Raw genomic sequence first — 20,434 nt, forward strand, 5'->3', positions numbered from 1 at the left:
CTCTGCTCGTGCTGTTTCCTTATGGAGCAGGGAGTTTGCTGGGGAAAGGCAGGCAGGAATCTCACCTTGTTCCCCAAGTCCCTCTTTGCCTGGTGTGTTCCCCACCACCCCAAGAGCTGGCTGTTAACAGCACCGAGCACAGGTCGGATGTGTCCTTGGCTCGTTTATGGCCTTTATTCCTTGGGAACTGGTCCTTTCTGTTACTGCTGGAGCACAGAGGAGGAGATTCAAGCTCTGCGGGGTATTCTTGGAGCTGCTGGACAAGGGTTGGGGGGTGTGCGCGGCGTTGGCCTCGGGTAGTGCAAAAGAGCTGCCTTGGAGAAAGCAGCCCGAATGAGGCTGCTACTGCTCCGCAGGGTCTCCCCCTCCTCTCCGGTGGGAGGGATTTGTGGCTGTCAGCAAGAGGAGAAACAAGAGAGCATGTGAGGGAGCAGAGCCGGCCCTGGGAAGGGCAGGAGGGAAGTTCAGTTACTGCCTTGGGAAGCTGCTCTCAGTGCGTGCGGGGCTCCATCCCGGCTCCAGAGGAAGGTGGGAGCTGCGGAGCAGCAGGGGATGGCTCCATGGATGCAGATGGGATAAAGGAGCTCTGCCTGCTCCGGGAGCTGGAGTGCTCCGTGCCCAGGAGAGGCTTTTCCCTTCCCGGGTGCTGACTTTGACGTTGCCTTGTGAAGAGGATCACGGCTCCAAACCGGCTCCAGACCCACAGGAGGCTTCGCTGCTGGATGGAACCCGGGTCCTGTGAGCCCCCGGCTCTTTGGGCTCTGTCAGGAAGCAAATGCCAGAAGGAGAAGTCACTCCTGTGCCCTTCACTGCGAGCAGATGAGCATCGGAAGGAAGCCAGGTCTGGTCTGGGGGACAGCCCGGTGACAGCCTGCGCTGTGATCACTTCCCATGGACCCAGGAAACTTGCTGAGCTGAACGGTGCAGGAGCAAGCATCCAGGAATGATGAACCTGAGCTCCCTGTGCGAGAATTCCCGTGTGCTCCTATAGCATTCCCTTTAGAAGAGGAGTACACCAGCGAGCTGGGAGCAGGAGTGTCCTGTGAGGAGCAGGAGAGAGGGCTCCGAGGTTTTCCAGGCATTGGAAGCACTGTGGGTGCAATGGGGTCTCATGCAGCAGCACTGGCATTCATCCTGGCCCTGCGAGTGTCCTCTCTTGCTTCTGGGAGCAAGCTCCAGCCCCATATGTAAGTAGCAATAAGAGCATCCTTGAGGGGAGGGAGGTTGTAGGGCAGGGAAGTGTAAAGCAGAAGCTAAATGTGGTACTTTCAGCCTAAGGGGGAAGGAAAGAGCAGGAGAGTGAGGGGAGGGGGGTCCTGTGCTGCTTTCTCTGCTGGCAGATGGACAGAATGGGGAAGAGACATTGAGAATCCAGAGTCTTTGCTTGCTGTAACGCTCTTTGCAGCCACGGTGCCTATTGTGTGAGTGCAGGAGGTGACTGTAGTGGGAATGCTGTGACCTTTCCTCCCAGGCCTGCTGGGTTTATGGCACCTCACGCATGGTCCTTCCCCCTTTCGCTGTCGGCAGCAGCACGCAGCCCATTCCGTTCAGTTACCCGTTACAGTCACCGTTGGGTGCTACTCCTTTGGCTTCTTGGAAAGCTCCCTTGTGGGTCTGCTCCCCTGCAAGAAGGGGATCTCCCCGTGCAGGGGGGGCTGCCCTAATCCCTTGGGTAATGAAGCGGCATCGCGCCGTGTGCCAGCTCCAAGCTGCTCTCCGGATGGCTTTGACTTGCTGGTTGATAAGGGCCCCTTTTCAGCAGATAAAGGTCCCACAGGAAGATGCTTTCTCTCCCTTTGTGCTCCTGCCTCGACAGCTCCTTTTAGGAACTTCTTGGATGAGCCCCTAGGGATGCGTGCCAAGGCACTGGAGAAAAGAAAGCAGCAGCGCCTGGGAAGTGCTGTCCCTTCCCACAGGGCACCGCTGCACACACAGCCACTCTCTGGGGCACACAGGACCCTTTCTTCTCTGTAATAAATGACCCCCGCAGGGTTTTGCTGCCAGACGGGCCCATGGGATCCTTCCAGCCCTGGTTTAGGATGCGCGGACGCTCGGAGGTGAGGCCCCCCCAGCATCAGCTCACAGCAATCCCTGTGTGGAGACACTGGGGGCATGAAACAGCCTCACTGCAGCCCTTGTGCTGCTCAAGTGATGTGTGTGGAGCCGTGGCCACGCATGGGGATGAGGGGAGCAGTGCTGGGGAGTAGGAGATGTGCTCTCATCCCACAGGCACTGCCAGAGGCAGCGAATGCCCTGCAGCAGCCCCATGTGCTGGATGCATCCAGGGCATTGAGTGAAACCTCTCCTATAGGAGTATTTGTGTGAAAGGATTGGAAGCAACAAGAATGATCCCGAGTAATGAATGGCTCGTAATTTACAGAGTCAGAGACAAACGTTTCCCTCCTCTTAGTTAAAATCATGGTGAAAGAGCATTAGGTTTAGAAAGAAATAAAATGCAAGTGGTGCTTCCTTCATTCTCTTCCTGAACTCCCTCAGTTCACTTACTTAATGGCATTAGTTTTACAGCCCTTAGCTCTGAATGAGTGAGAAAGCATCTAAGCGGACTGAATTCTAATCTGAAGCACTATTAACAAAACAATATCTCATTTCTAGTGGCAGGATAATTTGTTTTCCAACCCGTCAGGAGATGCAGATGTCGTTGGTGTTTGCATTGAAAACAGTCAGGAAACCAGTCCCCTAGGTGCAAAGAGCGCACATGCATTCTTCATTAACCCAGAGTGCATGGAATGGACATTTTCCATCTGTAAGGACGGGTTTGTGATGTTCGCTGTGTGGTTCTGTGGTGTTTTATTGATTCATTGAAGCCTAAAGACATGCTCCTGAGAGACTGAGGTGCTGGTTTTGCTCTGTGTGCTTCACTGGTAGCGCAGCCTGCTCAGCAGCGCATCGCACCGCAGTGCCTTGGGGGGTGCATGGGCTGCATTTGGCAGCCGCTTGCCCTGGCAGGTTCCCTGTCCCTGCACTGACTCAATGCGACGAGGAGGCGGCTCCCGTGCGTGGCACAGCCTGGCCCTCGGGAAGCGGCCCCCTCACCATTGCTTCCCTGTCCAGGCCAAACGTCTGCGCGGAGCCGGAGCTGCTCATCGTGGGGCAGCGGCAGCCGCGTGTCCAGGCCTTCACCCGCAGCGTCCAGGTGTGGAAGCAGGAGTGTGGCGCACGGCGGCGATGCGCCGGCTACGAGCGCAGGTGAGTGCTCTTGCCCCGGTGTGGGTTGGGGGGAGCCCATGGTGTGCCTGGGGGGGACCAGCCCCGGTAACTGTGTGGTACCCTCAGAGGAGTCGTAGCAAGCAGGAGGGGCTGTGAGCGTGGGCAGCACTGTGAATAATGGACAAATAATGGACCTGTCACCTCCGCAGTGGGCACACTGCTGTGCCCCATCTTCTCCTTGCTCCACCTGCCCCTCCGGCCTCAGCAGCCGGTTACAAGCCTTCCCAAAGTACTCACTGCAGTAGTAGTTTCAAAGCAGCATCTTGGACTAGAGACAGCTTTAAAGTCTTGGCCTGAGGAATTCCTCCTAACCTGTAATTGCCGGTAATTACTGTGGTGATGATATCTGTGTGGTGGTTCCAGAGGAGCAAACAGAGTCCCTCTTTTGGCTGTGTTTAAAGAGGGGACTTTGAAATGGGAGGTGCCCTGTCTGCTCCTGCTTCAAAGGCTGGGAACTCTTCAGAGCCAGATGCCCCTTTGGTCCTTTCATGTCTGGTTTTGAGGCTGTAAGTCAAGGGACTGAAGTGAAAAACCTCTGTTGTGCTTCATTATAGAGATCAGAACAGCCTAGTGCTAAACCTGTGTTCCTGGTGGGAATACAGAGGTGAAGCCTGGAGGTGCTACGGGGGATTTCACACAAGGAATTCCAAAAGCATTTAGAATAGAAAGGACTATGAGCAGGACTTCCCCCAGGCAGGGCTTTGTCCCATATCCCCTCCCTCTGAACTTATCCCAATAGGTGGAAGCTCTCCTGCCAAGCTCCCTTGTGCTGAGCGGCCGAGGGCAGCAGAGCACGGGTTCAGCATTCCCAGGGATGCTCCCTCTGGAGCTGCTCCAGCTGGACCCGGCTCTGGCAGCACCGGGAGCAGGAAGCACATTAACAGCTTCAGGATCTGACACACACGGGGCTGGCCTGGAACTGCTCCTGGTGCCTTTGAGGACATGGATGCAGCCAGGAAAATCCAGCATCTGCTCTTCCCTTCCTGGCATATCATTCGGTGCCGCTGCCCAACTTGGCTGCTTGGCAAGGAGCAGCACCAGTTGCTGATGTGCCATATCCATAGGTGTTAGAGCTATGTGTCCTATGTGTATTTAGTGTCCTAAAATCCATGGGCATGCTCAGAGTGCTGCGGACTCTGCCATAGCCCCATCGCTGTGCCTGTAAGTGCAGTGTAGGGGGTGAACTGGGGACAGGAGGTGGTTTTCTATTGAGTTTGTGCATTCTGCAACCAGAAGCATTTGCTTTTAGAGGACTTGCATGTATGGGATTGCAATGCTACCTAAAAGTGAGCACAGACCTTGCTCTGCACCATCCCAGGATGTGGGCCCTGCCTGTCTGCTCCTCGGCAGCTGAACAGAGCATCCCCTGGGCTGCACATCCCGCTATTCCTGGGAATGTGATGGGTTTGCTACTGATTGTGCAGTCTTCCTGAATTAGGTAATGACAGGAGGTAGCTTTGCTCCCCCTGAAGTAATGGAACTTGGAGGAGCAGCAGCACTGCCCCGGAGGGGCTGGATGCCGGTTTCCCAGCAGCAGGATTTTCAAGCCTGGGTTCCATTAGTTCTGGCTTGTTCAGTGTTTTCTGTGCCAGGGACTCCTTAAAGCACAAAGGAAAACGGAACCACTGAAGATAAAGAACCTCTGCAGTTCTCTCCAGTCTGCAGCATCCGGATACCTGCAGGCAGCTGAGCCTGGCAAAGTATTTGCATCTCCTCGAGAACCCACTTGGGCAGAGTTAAGGATGTAAAGTGTCCAAATGCTCATGGAGATGAGGGTGTGAGGGAGCAGAAGGGAGCCCTGAGCTGAGCTGCATTCTTGCGGTACCTTTTCCTCCTCATTTCTGACCTTACACAGGGCTATGGAACAGGCTGCTCACTGCCATGCATGGATAGAATGGTGTTTTTCACCCTGTGGCATCCACTGTGTCCATTCCTGCTTCCCAGGATGCTGTGTTTGCCATAATGGGCTGGGCTGGGAGATCACTCAGAGTCCCATGTGAGTCCAGATGGACCCAGGCCCAATTGCTGGTTGCTCTGGTGCCTGAGGGACTGCAAATTGCTTTCTCAGCTGCTTCTGGGACACAACTATTTCCTTCTGAATTAGTTAACAGCTCGTCCAGGGAAGCATCGGTATCTGCTCCTGTTTGTCAGCTGTGCTTCCATGTGCTGGTTGGCACAGGAGAGCAGCCACAGGGCTGCTGCATGGGGATTGATGGTTCGCTGTGATTTAGTGGGGGGGGTTTGTGCAAGCATCCAGGCAAACCCAAAGAGCCAGACTGAGCTGGGGTAAATGCTTCCAGTGGACACGTACAACACATCTGCGGCACCCAAGAGCTGTTGTTGTTTGTCCGCTTCGCTTTGGTGCACTCGGTTTCATGTTGTGCCAAAGGAGCTTTTTGAGAATCAGCTTCAAACGTGGTCCCTGTTTCAGGTTTCCCAGACACAAAACAGCGAATTTCCGGGGAGGGGAAAGGGTCGCGTCTGTTTATTTGTGCTTCAGATCAATCCCTGCTTCCCTGCCCCAAATCCCACCCTGGAAGTCACTGGAAGGAGTTGTTAAAGGGACCTCCAGCCCCCAGTGGAGCGCAGTGTCCTGGCTCTGCCGAGCCTGGCTGTGGAAAACACAACTAAGTGATGAGCTTTGAGTCATGGAATCATGGAATGGTTTGGGTCGAAGGGACCTTACAGCTCCTCCAGCCCCAACCCCTTCCACTGGAGCAGCTTGCTCCAAGCCCCTGTGTCCAACCTGGCCTTGAGCACTGCCAGGGATGGGGCAGCCACAGCTTCTCTGGGCGCCCTGTGCCAGCTCCTCAGCACCCTCATAGTCTTTCATATCTCCATCAGGATTCTGATGCTTTTTTAGCTCAGACACCCCCTTGTGCTCACCAGAACGGACTGAACTACCTTAACATTTACATTTCCTTTACGAATGAGTAGCTTGAGAGGAGCTCGGAGCTGTGAAACCGCTTAGCAAAGGAGAAGAGTCAGGGGTGTTATAGGACCTGGCCGCTCATCTCTCCTCTTCCCAATTGGAGCACATTAATAAGTGTTTCCTTGGCATCAGCAGTTGTTGCTAGACCAGGTGGAACAAAAATGTCAGCACATTTGAAAACCTAATTCCTGCCTCTGTGTGCACCCGCAGGTAGAGTTACAGCCTTCCCGTTCCCGTGTTCCGCAGGAATTCACGTTGGCCGGGTGGAATCTGGCTTTGTTGTCTTTCAGAACTGGCTATTACACGGGCTACAGGCAGGTCTACAAGGTGACGTACCAGACCACGTACAAGTGCTGTCCAGGGTGGTCCCAGCTTGGAGGCGATGCCGGCTGCCTCTACCGTGAGTATGGTGCTCCTCGGGTGCGAGTCTCCATCTGCTGCTGGCAGGGTTGGGTTTTGGCTGAGGATGCTCAGTCCAAGCCCTATCCCTGCAGTAAATGGTATAAAAAAGGGTTTAAAAAGAGCTGGGGTGGGCGGTTTGTTGTTTGTATTCCTTTCACCTGTGCATCAGGGGGGTTTTCTCTGGCTTCCCAGGAAGTGCTGTGTGTTGCTTCCTGGTTTTCCCATTTCCTCATTGCAGCACGGAAGGGTTTTCAGTCACATTCATTCCTCCCATTGCCAAACGCTACTAAATGCATAAAATCAGGCCCAAACTGGTGCTTCAAGTAGTGCCATTGGCAGAAGCTCTGGAAAGCTCTACTCCAAGCCCTGAGTGGGCTTGTCATTATAAAAGCCAGTAATTGCTGTCTGTGTGATTGAACGTGCCGGTGACGGATGATGTGCCGGCTGGTTGGTTTTACTCAGCATTCATTAGAGATGCTTCCTTGGAAAAGGCAGCCTTTGGCCAATTGCTGGGGAATTTGGCTTCGGTGCTCCACTCCCAAAGGATTGGTTCCTCACTGGAGCCTGGTCCCTGGTCATTCCCACTCCAAACCATGGGTGAGAGGGGGATTCATCTCTTAACTGACTGGGATGAGGCTCCTCAGCTACTTTGGAAAGGGAGGGGTGTTGGGTGCTATAACTGTTACTTGAATACTCGCTGAACTCGAGACCCACCTTGTCCTCTCCATCACCTGCTCCCTCCATAGCCAAAGGGTGAGCATTTGGTCCTTGTGGGACCCAGCAAGGGATGTTGAGGCATCCCATCAGCCACATCCTGCTGGGGAAATTCTGGTCTTTTCTTCTCAGGTGTGGAGAGCAAAGTAAAATCTTCTCTTGACTCAAACAAAGGCTTATCTGAGCATGTGTGTAGGAATAAATGTCACCATCAAGGCAGAATCACCCAGGCTCCCTGCGCTGTGTTATTAATTCTCTGCCTGGCTGCATACTAGAGCTCTGATCCTTTCTCAATTACACTATTGGAGGTGTGCTCCTGCCTGCACTATAGAAAAGCAGCTTCTTTTTAAGTAATAGGCAGGCAAACCAACAAAGGGTTTGGGATCCAACCTGCCTTGCCAGCAAGGGGATGAAAGCTGCTGTGGCCAGCTCCATTGTAAAGGTGATTTAGGTTGTAATTGACCCACAATGTAGGAAAATGTCTCCCACGGGTAGTCACCTTTTGTTCCATAGAGAAGCTGCGTATGCCTTCCGTGTGCTGTGATGCTTGAAGCAAAGGTTTGAAAGGCAAGAAGAAAAAGGTGTGTCTAGCAGCCAATCTTTATTCTTCCTATTCAAAAGCCTGCAGCACAGGAGAGCAACCCCACTGTGCTGGAGGAAGCTCCATGGGTGCCCAATAACCCGCTGTCAGCGCATGGATAACCACCTCAGATGAACTCAGACCAGTGCGGGCTGTGATGGCTTTTCCTGCTGAGGAAGTGAGTAATTCCATCCAGGAAGGAAGCAGGGAAAAGGAAATGAAGCTGCTCAGGGCACGCTCTTAACTCATCATCCTCATCACTGGGACCAGCACGCGGAAGCTGGACAATGGTCTCCACAGGCTGCTCGCTGCAGGGTCAGAACAGAAAGAGGAAGAATAGACAAGAGGGAGGTGCAGCTCTTTGAGTCTCCCAGTTAATGTCACACTAGTGCTGATGTGCTGCTGGTGTTCATTTTCTTGTCGTGCCTCTGTCGGTAGTTCCTGCTGCTCTCTTTTAAATGGGTCTTGTTTACACTGCTGTGTATTACTCCCAAGAGCAGGCAAACTAGTGGATGTTTTGCAGCTGCAGAGTAAGCTGAAGGCCAGGTTGCAAAGTCCTGGCTTTTCCCTTGCTTCCACCCTTTCAGCCTTATACTTCAAAGTGAGAATGTGGGTGATGTGATCAGTTAAATGGTGTTTCAGGAGGAAGGACACGGATGCATCCCGTGCCATGGCACAGCGTGACAGCGCTGCTCTAGCGTAGCTGGAGGAGCATCCCACAGCCTGGACCGAGCAGATGGGATGGCTCTGCTGGCTGGTGCCCATGCAGGAGTTTCTATCCCGATCTTCAGACTCTCCTAAGGAATGCTTCTGGTTTCTGCATAACTGAACCCCCATCCCGAGGAGCTCCCAGCTTTCGGGTTGCAGGGGTGTGATGGCTTTTCCTGCTGTGGCCTTGACCAGCTTGTTCTCCTGGGCCAGAAGAAGGTGTAGGAAGGACTGGCTGGGGAAATGAGTCACCAAGTATTAGTGTAGTGCTGAGGCAGGGACACGGCCCAGGGCATGATGTGTGTTAGAGGGTTTTCTACTCTGCACACAGCAGCCGCCAGGCAGCCTGTGATCACTGGTGTAGCTGTGCTGAACGCAGCGAAGCCGTGCCAAAATATGTCAGCAGGATTTGTGGCCCTTCCTATCTGTCTCCAGAGATCATTGATCGTGTTCCAGGAGTACAAAGGTGGGGAAGGCTGCTGCTGCTGACAGTTTAATTAGAGCTGTCGGAGGCCACACGATGGAATCGCTCCAGTAAGGACATCTTATCTTGCCTTCCCTCGGAGGCTGGCATCCCATCACTGCAGCGCTCTCCTCACCCCAAACTGTGGCCTCTTCATCACTTTCCCTTTAAAATACTTAGAAATCAACTCATCTCATGTGTTCTTAGGGGCAATTTTCACCACTGTAGACTTGTGTGTAGCTGGCCAAGGCCAGCTGAGCCTTCTGTAGGAGCGTGAGGGCTTATTGCACTTCCATTGCCTTCTGTCCTGGAGCATTCATCCTCTCGGTCCTTTTGGGAATGAAAAAGGTCAGAAGCCAAGACACCCTCTGCATTTTTAGCATGGCATCAGGTTCTTTCCCTGCTTGATTACTGATAGATTGACTTCCAGAGTAAGCTTCTCAGTTTCAAGTGGCCTCTGAGATGCTACTTAAATTCCACATGGGTTCAATAATGCAGTTAAAGCCCTTGCTGATTAGGATGAGGGGCCTGCATGTCTGGCAATCCTTGTGGCCTCTCCTTTCAGTGTGTCTGCAGAGGTGGGTGGGAACACCCAAGCCCAGTTCTGATGAGCAGGCTGAAGGAAACGGGGCAGCCTAAGTGAGCCCAGCCTGGCCAAGAAGCACCTTGGCCATTGTGTGGCTGGATAGCTGCTTCTGGAGCAGCGTAGTTTGCTCTTTTGGTGCCTCCATGTAGCTGCTGGAGAAGCTTGGTTTGAGCTGCTGGTCTAAGGCTTCAGTCACCGTTCCCGGTTGTCTTTTGTTCAGATCAGGCTCTGCTCTGATTTGTAGCTCAGGCAAGGGTAGAGCCTGGCCCTGGGTAAAGAAAGAGAGTTAATGCTCCTTTGGTGGGGACGTGGAGGATGAGAGACAATGAAACCCCCTCCGCGCATCCCTGAAAGCAGCTGCATTTTAATGCCTCATTGAAAGAGAAACTTTCAGTAGTCACAAATGGGCCATTAAAAGGCTCTGGAACCGAGGGCCCTGCACTGAGCCGAGGCTCTTCCTGCCGGCTCTGCTTAGCTTTGGGCTTCCTTAGGGAAGGAGCCTGCAGCAGGGCTGTTGGGAGCCGGTGCTGGGGGAGCAGCCCTGTTCCTGGGGACAGGTTGGAAGGCTCGGCAGGAAACGTGTTGGGTTAACATTTAATTTCCCTGTTAGGGCTTCCCTTTGTGTCTCACCTCTTGGCTCCTGGAGGCTCATTGTTGTGTCAGCTGAAAGGCTTTGCCTGAACTTCTGAACCTCGGTGTTGGTTGGACTCCTACCGTGTGCTCCCCTAAGAGACCATCTTTGTCCACGCAGAGGATGGCCACGTTGTACCTCAGGGAGCCCATACGCCGAAGGAAAAGTGCTTTTCCTCATCACTCTGCCTTTTAAATCAATCTCTTGTCTTCCCAAGATCCCCACCTTGCTAACTCCTCACAAAAGGTGTTGTCTGGCCTTTCAAGCAGAAGGCGGTGATGCTTTCCATAATTTATCCTGTCTTCCCTGTTTCCCACAACAGTGCCATTACCCTAGTCCCAAATTTCTTTCCATTAAATTCTGTCGCTCTGAATTAGGAGCTGATTTGCAGAAGGCTTGGAGGACACAAGAGAGGGAGACTCGCAGGCCCCCAGGCACCCTTGGGCTGGGAAGTGGGTTGTTGTGATTTCCACTCTGGCTGTGCCAGCCTGAAACACAGAGCAGGGAATTGTCCGGCTCATTCAGGAATTCTGGGGCACAGCCAAGAATAACACCCGTATCTTCTAATCCCTGGTTTGTGTTGCTGCAATTGCTCCTCATATTTTCCATTGTTGTGCTTTGGGTTTCACTGAACTGCTTCAGAGGGCTGAGTGATGCTGGCACACAGGGCTGGAGACAGGCTGAGCTTCCCTGGGCCCCTGCCTAAAACCTGGTTCTTAGGGGATCAAGGTGAAGTAGTCAGGGAAAACCAAATCACTTCACTGTGAAGTTTGGCCGCAGAGTCAATTCTGTCTAACGGTGTTTGGGCCTGAAGAAAAGGCATAAAGCAGAAGGCAGCCCTTCTTGCAAGCCTACAGCCAGCAACACCTGAGGCTGCAGCTCCAGCAGATCCTGGTGCACATCTGGAGATGGGAAGTTGCAATGAAACAGTCACTGCCCAGAGCTCCTTCTGCTTTGCCATGTGGGAGGACAGGCACAGGGAAGGGTTTGGGATCATCACGTGCATGGCTCAGCTTGGGAAAGAGATTCCCAGGTTCCAGTGTTCTGTACCAGCAGCCCAGCACGGGATTGAGACGGGATCACCACGGTCCCCAGGGATATGTGGCTATGAGGAGAGACTAAAACATTAGATGAGAAGATAGTGGGTTTCTGAACCAGCATTTCATCACTGTTTCATTAGTTTAGGGGGGTGAGTGTTTGAGTTTCAATGCTACCTTTGTATTACTAAATAATCCTTTTATTTTGGAGGCAGGATTTGAAAAATCATCAGGTTCTTGAAGGAGCCAAAGCTGAGGCTCAAGTATTTCAGCTCTAATGCATCTAAGGTGCAAAGTTTGAGGAGTTTGGCTCCCAGTAGTGTGTGCCTTGGGACTGGGATAACCCTGACTCTCCTAGCAGGAGACAAACCTTGCTGTCATCTTTCCCCCTATTATTTCCACTAAAGCTAAAGCCAAATCTCATCTCTGCTTCAGCAGAGGATGCTTTCCTAAGGATGCAGCATGTGTTTGCAGGTTGATGGTTGGCTTACTCTGCTGGCAGGTTGCTCTGTGCAGGGCAGAAGCATCTTCAGTCACCGTAACTGGCAGCTCCATCAGTGCTTGCTCTGTGCTTCTCCTCCTCAATCTGTGTTTCTGGGCCAACAGGTTTTGGATTGCCTGGTCTGACTTTTGTAATCTCAGATACTTCAAATAATTGTGTTCTCTGGATCCATCAGCTGGATCAATAGGACACAAGGGCCCCAATAACACGCAGGTGACCGTGATGCTGTCGGCAGTTGCAGCATATTCCTTGCCAGGATGCTTAAGCTGTAATCCATCAGTCCCCATTGCTGCTCTTGGACCAGAGCTGTCTGCAATGCAGCCTGGGCTGAACAGGCACCTCAGGATAGGTGACTGGGAACTGCTGGACCAGCTCCCAGTGAGAAGTGCTGGACGGTACCGTGGGATCTCTTGCACCATGTTCACATGCTCCCCATAGAAAAAGGAAGATAGGAGCTTGTTCTGTGTCCGTACACTTTGACAAAGCACGGCACACATGACAGCACTGCTTGTTCACAGTGTTTCTCCTTCCAAGATGATCATTTTCTAGTGGAAATCGAAACCTTCGGCTGCGTTGTGTGAGTTACGAGAAATAGACATTTCACTGGAAAAACACATCCTTGTTTGTGCTTTTATTTGGGTGATTTGAAAAGGTGGATTTCAGAAGCCTAATTGGGCATTCTCTGTCTCTGTGTACATTTTACACTTCACTTGGTGAGAACAGAGAAACGTGGCTGCTCAGGCTTCCTTACAGTTTAGCTCTATTTCATCCCTCATCCCTTCGGAAGGTGACGCCGCTTTTGGGTCGCTGGGAAAGCTCAGTGGAGAGGTGGGAAGCAACTTCCAGGGGCTTATTCCTGACAGGTATATCCCATTTCAAACTAAATAACTTACCTGATATGATTCTGCACAAGCCATTTTCTGACTATTTTGCCCACTTCTTGGCTGGAAAAGTGTTATTCCATCAACAGCCCTGCCGCTCTGCTGATGCTTTCCTGCTAATCCTCACATAGCTGCACTGTAAAAAAAGCCCTTAGACATTGCCCAAGGTATTTTACCTCCTATACTTTGAACTTTAAGTGGGAACTTCATCAGGGAATGGGTGTTTATTAGAGCATGTACGCTTCCCATCTTGATCTCGGGAATTCTGATATCCCTCCTCTCTGCAGCTGCCTGCGGCTACGGGGTTTGTTTCAACGGTGGGAACTGCGCAGAGGGATCATCGCAGCTCTGTCATTGCTCCTCTGGCTTCCAAGGACCCCGCTGTCAGTACGGTAAGGAGGCTTTGCGTGTTCTTCCTTTCATTTTCAGGTGGAAGGGGAGAGGATAAAGACAAGGGATGCCCCAGTGGTGTTTTTTATCCTGGCCGCTGTTTTATCTGCAGAACTCCAATAATCTGCTCTCTCCTGGTTTTGGCCACTGTTTGTAACGTTTGGGGAGCTTGGATGTTTGGAAAGGAAATGCTTATTGTGACTTGCTGTGAAGCATAGCCCCACACTGTACAATAGCCTTTATTCCTGGCTGCCATCAGCAGTGGGATTTGCTGGAATCCAAGAAGGAAGCTGATTAAAGTTGGGTCAAACAAAGAAACCCCGGGGTCGTGGCCTACGGAGTGAAGCTCGGCCTGGGGGAGCGTGGCGATGGGCTGCCACAGGTGGATCAGTGATGTCCTGGTTAGCCTTCATTTGGGGGTGGCTAAGCCTTATTTAGTTAACCTTCATGTGATATACAAATGCTCTGCCGGAGGTGATTGAGATTCCCGTGTTTGGTGGTTCACAGATGTTCTGATTTGGTACCATAAGAGTCTATAGCAAACAGCCCCTGAGAGCTGGAAGGGTTCCCTCTGCTGCACACAGGGTCAGAGAAAACCCTCCAGCCCCAGAGTGACCAGGACACAGGGTGGGAAGGTCACCACCAGAGCTCAGCAGCTCAGGGAACTTGTGCCTCCTGGCACTGTGTTGTAAGAGGGCAGATGCAAGGTCTTAGAGTGGTTTGGGTTGGAAGGGACCTTCGAAGGTCAGGTAGTCCAACCCCTGCAAGGCTTTCCATTAGTTATAGCATTTTCCAAAAGCCACAGTCCTTGCCACAGGGAATGTGATGATGGAGGATACGGGAAGATCCCTGCCACAAACTCATCCTTCCCTTCCGCTTCATTTCTTACTGACTCCTGTAAATGTTTTTTCTTGGTAAATACTTTTTCAACACATTCCTGGAGGAAACCTACCTGTCTGCATTCCCATCTTCTCCTTCACTGCTCAAAGGACTCAGGGTGGTTAACTTCTGTGGTGCCAGCCAGCATTTGTGCTGGGTTTTAAGGATGGGAGGTTTTTTGTCACCTGCCACCTCTAAAAGAAGCCATCCTGGTATTGGAGGTGGTGATGCCTGCTTGAGAAACAGCTCCCCAAAACAGTTATGCAGCATTTACTGGGCTGAACTGGGGCTCTTTGATAAACAGGCTGTTTAATAAGCAGTGTGAAAATAACCCAGAGGGAATGGAGTTGCTCCATGGTGATATTCTGTGGTGTCATCCATCTTCCAGAAATCTCAGTGTCTGATCTTAATGGTATCACTTTTTCTTTCCTGGAGGAAATAGGGGTGTGTTTGTTTTAAAGGCAGGATGCTCTCTGCTCTGGCCAGGCTCTTATCATACCTTTCAGCATGGGATATTTTTACTGGCCAGCCTAGAGCAGCAGCAGTCCTGTGCTTACCCTGGCTGGAGAGCAGGCGGAACCCCATCAGTCTGGCTCCCAGGGGGGAGACGTTGTCCTTCCTGGGCTCCCTAGCTGCTGGAAGTGATAGTGTTGAGCACTGTCCATCTGCATTAAATCCTCTCACTGTGAAGGCAAACCTCTTGATAGGGCCATGAGAGCTCTTTCAGGCAGGTCTGCACTACTTCTTGTTTACCCATCCAGGTTTCAACACCTTTTCTGTTGCCTCTCTGGCTTTTTGATCCAGTAAAGTGCTGTCACTGTTGGGATTTATCTCCCCCCCAGTGTGGCATTGCCAACCTGCCATAGTGGAGTAAAAAAGAGGAGGTTGAGCTGAGCAATATTACAGTGACTGCAGAGACTGTTTCGGAATGGAGGGAGCAGCTGGGTTGTCCCAAACTCCTTGGTTATCTTCCATGTCTGGTAGATGAAAGGGTTGTAAATGGAGTGTTTGAGGTTTGGTTTGGGCTGAGGCTCTCTTTAGGAGCTCCCCTCTTTGAGCTTGGATGTAAATGACCTTTCTGCACAGGGCTGGTTGCTGGGAGGGAGGGGGTGCTGGGAGCCTGGGCTCTGCTCCAAGCCTTCCCAAGGGATCCTCAGACCACCCGAGGCTTCGGGGTCCGGTTGAGGTGAACTCAGCATTCCCGAGCAGCGGAGCAGCTCCGGTGCTGCCCGAGACCTCACTCACCGGGGGGGTGGAACGTTCGTGGCAGGGATGGGGAGCATAAAGCTTGCTGTTATTTGCCTGCCTCTCGTGCTGCAAATCAGCTGCTCGGCTTCAGCGTTTGCTTATGGAACCTTTCCTGGTGGAGTGGATCCTCTCAGCAGCACTCAGACTCGGGGGCTCCCTGTGGGAATGTTGCTGCAGGGACAGGACCCTTCCTAATTAGCCCGGCTGCGTTTTGAAGGATCGGCCAGCCCAAATCTTCTTTAGCTGTGCACAAAGGAGAGGTCAACTGTAAGCAAGCAGGGCCCGTGATTAGTGTCTGCTTTTGCAAGGGCAGCTCAAATGGCTTTGTCACCGCTTCAGGAGACCATTATTGTCTCTTTCTTTCCTAGCACTGCCCTCATTTACACAAGCATTTGACATGCCCTCCGTGTTGTTTGATTGACTAACGACCCTATTTCTCCTGCTGATCTCTGGAGCTGTTCAGTTGAAGCCTTTGCAATGTGTTAGGGCATGGGCTGCTTGGGTGGAGGCAGGGGAGAGCAGGGTTTGCAGCAGCCTTGTGGCTAGAGGTGGTGTCCAAAGAGGGGCCTGCAGAGCACACAGAGATGGAATGGGAAAGGTTTTGTCTTTGGGAGCAAAGGGGAAAACACCTTGTAGACTTGGTCCCAGGAGCCTCTTTCCAAGTTGGAAAGATGCCCCCAGAGAGCGTGAATGGGTGACAATGCTTGGCTGGATTCAGGTGACTTCCCTGGACCAGGGAGACCCCAGTGCTGATTCCAGAATGACACTAGTGAGATATTGTGTTGGTCTTGCATGGATTTAAAGTTCATGAGGCTGATTTAAAGCCCATTTGTGGGATGAAATAGCAGCAATGGTTCTTCGGGTGTCAGTTTATTGGAGAGAAGACACATTTAACGATGCCAGGGCTAAATTAAGCAGAGCGTTTCTCCAACAGCCAACAAGTCTGGATACTTTTATAAGCAGTCTCCTGATGCAAAGGTTTAACCTTCTGCTGTGGAGGGGAGAAGAGCCTGAGCCCAGAGGTTTCTGCTAGTCCATGGCACTGCCGTGCAGCTCTGCCTGCCGGGATTTTCCCTCTTTTTGGCTCAGGAAGGCAGTGGAACAAGAGCAGCTTGTGCAGAGCTCTGCTTCGTCCTGCGCTATCTGCTTGTCCATCAGCCAAACACGAGGTATTTAATAGCTGGCAAACAGGTAGCGCTGAACTCTTTGAAGAAGTCGGTGACAGGAAACAAGCCAAGGGTATGCAGGGGCTTATTCAGTTAAAAAGAAGTCTTTTGTGAAGCAAGTCTTTAAAGGAAGAGGGAAGGTGCTGAAGCTGGAGGAATAGCTGGGGTTGTACCTGAGAAATGAGTTTCCTTGGACTTCCATCCTTTGGGAAACCTGGGGCCCAGGATCCCTGACCGGAACGCACAACGCAGTGTTCTTTGCAAGCTTCCTGGCACGATCTCTGGATAGAAACCTGGACGTAAATGCAGGGCAGTTACTCTATGAATAACTTCATAGTTCATATGATTTGAGTTTCCAGAGGTTAACTGGAGTACAGTGAACAGCCCTCTGGATGTACGCTTTCACATTTAAAGTTGTCCAGCTTTGTCCAGCATCACTGATGAGTGATGTAGTGTATGCACATACAAAATACTACTGACACGCTTGTTTAAAGGAATATGATAGTGGGTGAAAAAGAGACTAAAATCTTCAGGGCCTTACTGGATTTGAAACATGGCTTACTTGTCCTCTTCAAGCTTTCCTTGGGTTGAACTCAAGAATTAAGGATTTCATTATAATTTAAAAGAGGTGATTGTGTTCAGTGGAAGAAAAATGTGTGGCTTAAGTTCTTGAGATGAATTGCAGCTCTTTGCTAAGGTTTTGGCAAACAAATGAGAGAGGAATCCTCTCGCTGACGTTGCATGGGTTTGAAATTTCCATGTAGATCTTTACTGCTCCTGCATTAATGTCTGTCAGGGGTAAGAAAAGCTTGGAAGGGGATTTCTGGTGTGCCATGCAGAGAAGACCACATCTCCACTCTGTTCTGAGGGATTCCTACCTTGGACCAAGCCCTGTGAAGTTCTCGATGCCATCTTCAAAGTGACGCATGGGGTCTGTTTCCCTTTAGTGAGGATTGAAACTCCTCAGCACCTCCCGTGATCAAATCCTTCATTACTGCAGTGCCAGCACCATGGCAGAATGTCGGCTCCGCGCTAATCTCCCTGCAAGGATTTCCGGGAATGTCTGCAGCCGCCTGTGACCAATTAAAAAGGGGGTTGTGTTTGCAAAGCAGCTCTCGGAGCTGACAGGGGTCCGAAGAGCTCTGCATTTAGGGAGCTGTGTAGCCTACCTTAAGCATTTTCTTCTCCTAAACTATCGGTTGAAAGTAACAGAGCACGGAGCCGAGACAGGGGATATTTGTATAGGGCAACAGACTGTTTTCCAAGTGATGAAAAATACTCCAGTCTCACAAAGGAGCACTGGGATCCCATCGTGTAATTGGCAATAGGAAGAATTGGATACCTGAGTGCCAAGTAGACTGAATTAATGCTGAATCCTTGGACCGTTACTGGAGAGGACGAGATCATCCCCCAGGTTTGGTAGCCAAGGGCCATCCAAGCTTCTAACTGCTCACCCAGCTGGCTGGTTCCTCGAAAAGACAGACTGATAACAAACCACAGACTGGTGCAGTCTAGGGAAGGACCGTTTCTGGAGGCATGGCTGAGATGTGCCTCTTCTGTCTGCTTGTGCTTGGCCACTCACCCTTTTGCGTTTGGCTGTCGTGTGTAATGGAAGAGAAGTGACCCAGGACAGCTTAATGCTCAGGACCTGTAATAGTCATGGAATTGTTTAGGTTGGAAAAGACCTTTCAGATCCTCGAGTCCAACTGTTAACCTAATCTTCCCTTGTTTCCTGGGGATCTCGTGAAAACTGGCGGTGCGGGATCCACACTGGCCATAGGCACAAGGGAACGGGTTCCAACCCAAACAGGGGGTTTAGTGAGTGAAACGAGGAGTGGAGGCCAACGCAGAAAAGATAAGCACTGCTGTAAAACCTTCCTGGGATTTTCAGGATTAATTCATGCTTGCATACATAGCACGGTCTGTAATAAATCATTGGAATGTTGTGCTTCCAATTTCTGGGTTTGGAAAGGTTGGAGAAAATATTTTCTTACTCATTATGTGCTGCCTTCTCCAAAGCGTTTTTGTACAGCAGTGTTCTCTAGCAGGTGATAACATCTTTTAACCAGCCTCTGAAAGTCCTTATCTCCACCTCAGCCGCAGGTTTGCCTTTCATTTCTTGCTTCATTTGTTGTGTTTCAGTCTGTTTCCTCTCCTTTGGTCTCAGCGCTACTGTAGAACTTGTGTGATAATTCAAGAAAGCCTAGGTTGAGATTCCAGTCATTACCAATGCTCCTCTTTCCAGGAAGGTGCTCAGAGGATTCCTGCTCCAGAGGTTTAATGAATGAGAGTTATCTGAGGAAGGGAGGACACTTTCTGTACATCCCTGATCCAAGTTCAAGTGCTTGTGCATTCCTCTTGTGCAATGCAGGTCTTTTCCTGGGGCATAAGCTTGTTTTTCTGTGCTGCCTTGACCCAGCTAAGTTGGTTGATAACAGAGGGGAGGGAAATCTCCCACTGACATCCCCCCCAGACAGATTAAGGGTGGCACAGCCAGCAAAGGCATTTGTTACAGTCACTTTTTACTGTGAAATATGTTACAAACTTCAGGTGAAAAATGGCATATTGGAAAACGGGAATCCACACTGTTGTGCATATATATGAGTATGGAGGTTTATGAACAGTAGGATATAATAGTATATACGTGGCTTAGAGTATATTAATACCACCAGCTATTGTTTAAGAACATATATTGCATTTTAACAGCTCCCTCATTGGAAACATGGAAGTGATTTGCAGCGCAGTGACTATTTCCCTATTTTCTTTATCATCCTGGCCATACACGAGCACACAGACCCTTCTGGCACACCCAGACTCACACTTCACCAAAGCCAAGTGGCTCTGCATGCACACGCAGATACGTGCTGTATGTAGCTGTGCAGACAGCTTGTCTTTGCATAATTCAGTGTTCGTGGGGCCTTTGTAACCCCTTTCAAATGGGAATATGGAGGGGTTAGACCCTCTGTCTCCATAAACCAGCCAAGAAGTGTATTTGAAGGCCAGCAGGTGTTTCTAGTTTGCTGTATGTGAATGCATATTAACTGTCTGTCTTCTGCCTCCCCAAGCTAATAAACCCTCAGTTGAATCTGGAAACCCTCCACTCAACCCCAGAGCAGCAGGCGGCCCCGCATGGTGATGCCAAGAAGTCCCACCAAGCTCCATGCTCCTCCATGGACCATCTCTCACAGGCTAGACACTGGGGCTGCTGGCCTTTAGCTGCTCTCTTAAGTAACATCGTGTTGCTTTGCTTTTCCCTTTATGCTGGAACACAAGCTGAAAAGCCTGGCATTTAGGACACTGTCACTGCTGTTGAGTTTTGCCTCGCACATCCCTGTGCACGTCACTGGCCGGCTGGCTCAGTTCTGGCTGCACACAGGCCGTGGCCATTGGGAGTTTTGCAGTGGATGTTTTTCACCCTACTATGTGCATCTGCCTTGCTCGGATGCCTTCATCCAGGCTTCACAAAGAGGTCTTGTAGGTGGCAGTGATTTAACTCTTACTGCACTGATTTGAGGTGGGACTCTGCTGCAAGCAATACAAATGAGCAGTGACAACAAAGAAGTAGAAACCCCCATATTTGCCAATTAAAATAGGGATTCTTTTTCTTTAGAGATTTAAGGGCTCGCTTAAAGGCTGGATAGATCATTGCCAGAGGTCCAAAGCAGTTGTTTTGAATCCATGATAATGGAAGTCAGTCATGCTGAGTCGTGGTCCTGGTCTGATCGTCGAAGATCAAAGAGCCAAAATAATTCAGCCCTGTGTAATAAATGTGAGTGATGGGCAGGCTGCTGGGTGCCTTTTGCTGCTTTAATGGAATGGTGAGCAGTGGATAAAGGGGATGGGTGGGTCTTAAGCTGTTGAAGAGAATCCAGTGGATATGGTGCCTTTCCTCAGCATACCACTGTGTTTCGTGAGGCGGGTTGGGTTTCAGTACAGCAGATGCTGAGATAATGGAGGCCAGATGTATGTCATTAGAGGATACCTCTTTTTACCAGCTGCAAATTGTCCATCACTTCCTCTGCTGTACATTTCATCGTGAGAAGCTTGAATTCCCACAATTTACTGGTATCTCAGATGTTATCAGGCT

The 20,434-nt window shown here is 50.9% G+C and overlaps 1 protein-coding gene across 1 annotated transcript; it reads left to right on the top strand.

The window, feature by feature from the left end:
- Positions 1 to 636: 636 nt before the first annotated feature.
- On the top strand, positions 637 to 20,051 carry LOC133211343 (multiple epidermal growth factor-like domains protein 6). Its single transcript, XM_061351645.1, has 5 exons — positions 637 to 1,187; positions 3,073 to 3,207; positions 6,451 to 6,560; positions 12,952 to 13,056; positions 19,413 to 20,051. Exons 1-5 carry the CDS (start codon positions 1,102 to 1,104, stop codon positions 19,481 to 19,483), a joined length of 507 nt encoding a protein of 168 aa, XP_061207629.1. The 5' UTR covers positions 637 to 1,101; the 3' UTR covers positions 19,484 to 20,051.
- The last annotated feature ends 383 nt before the right edge of the window (positions 20,052 to 20,434 follow it).

The sequence above is a fragment of the Neopsephotus bourkii genome, unplaced genomic scaffold (genome assembly GCF_033783945.1).
Source record: "Neopsephotus bourkii isolate Nb327-2 ecotype Australia unplaced genomic scaffold, CSIRO-AGI_Nbou_v1 NB_593, whole genome shotgun sequence".
Taxonomy (NCBI): Eukaryota; Metazoa; Chordata; class Aves; order Psittaciformes; family Psittacidae; genus Neopsephotus; species Neopsephotus bourkii.

What these genes read in the sequence shown, in the direction of transcription:
- LOC133211343 (XM_061351645.1), top strand. Translation starts at nt 1,102, where the DNA reads ATGGGGTCTCATGCAGCAGCACTGGCATTCATCCTGGCCCTGCGAGTG. An exon ending in TGCGCCGGCTACGAGCGCAG is followed by an intron (nt 3,208 to 6,450) that starts GTGAGTGCTCTT and finishes GTTGTCTTTCAG; the next exon opens with AACTGGCTATTACACGGGCT. An exon ending in AGGACCCCGCTGTCAGTACG is followed by an intron (nt 13,057 to 19,412) that starts GTAAGGAGGCTT and finishes TGCCTCCCCAAG; the next exon opens with CTAATAAACCCTCAGTTGAA.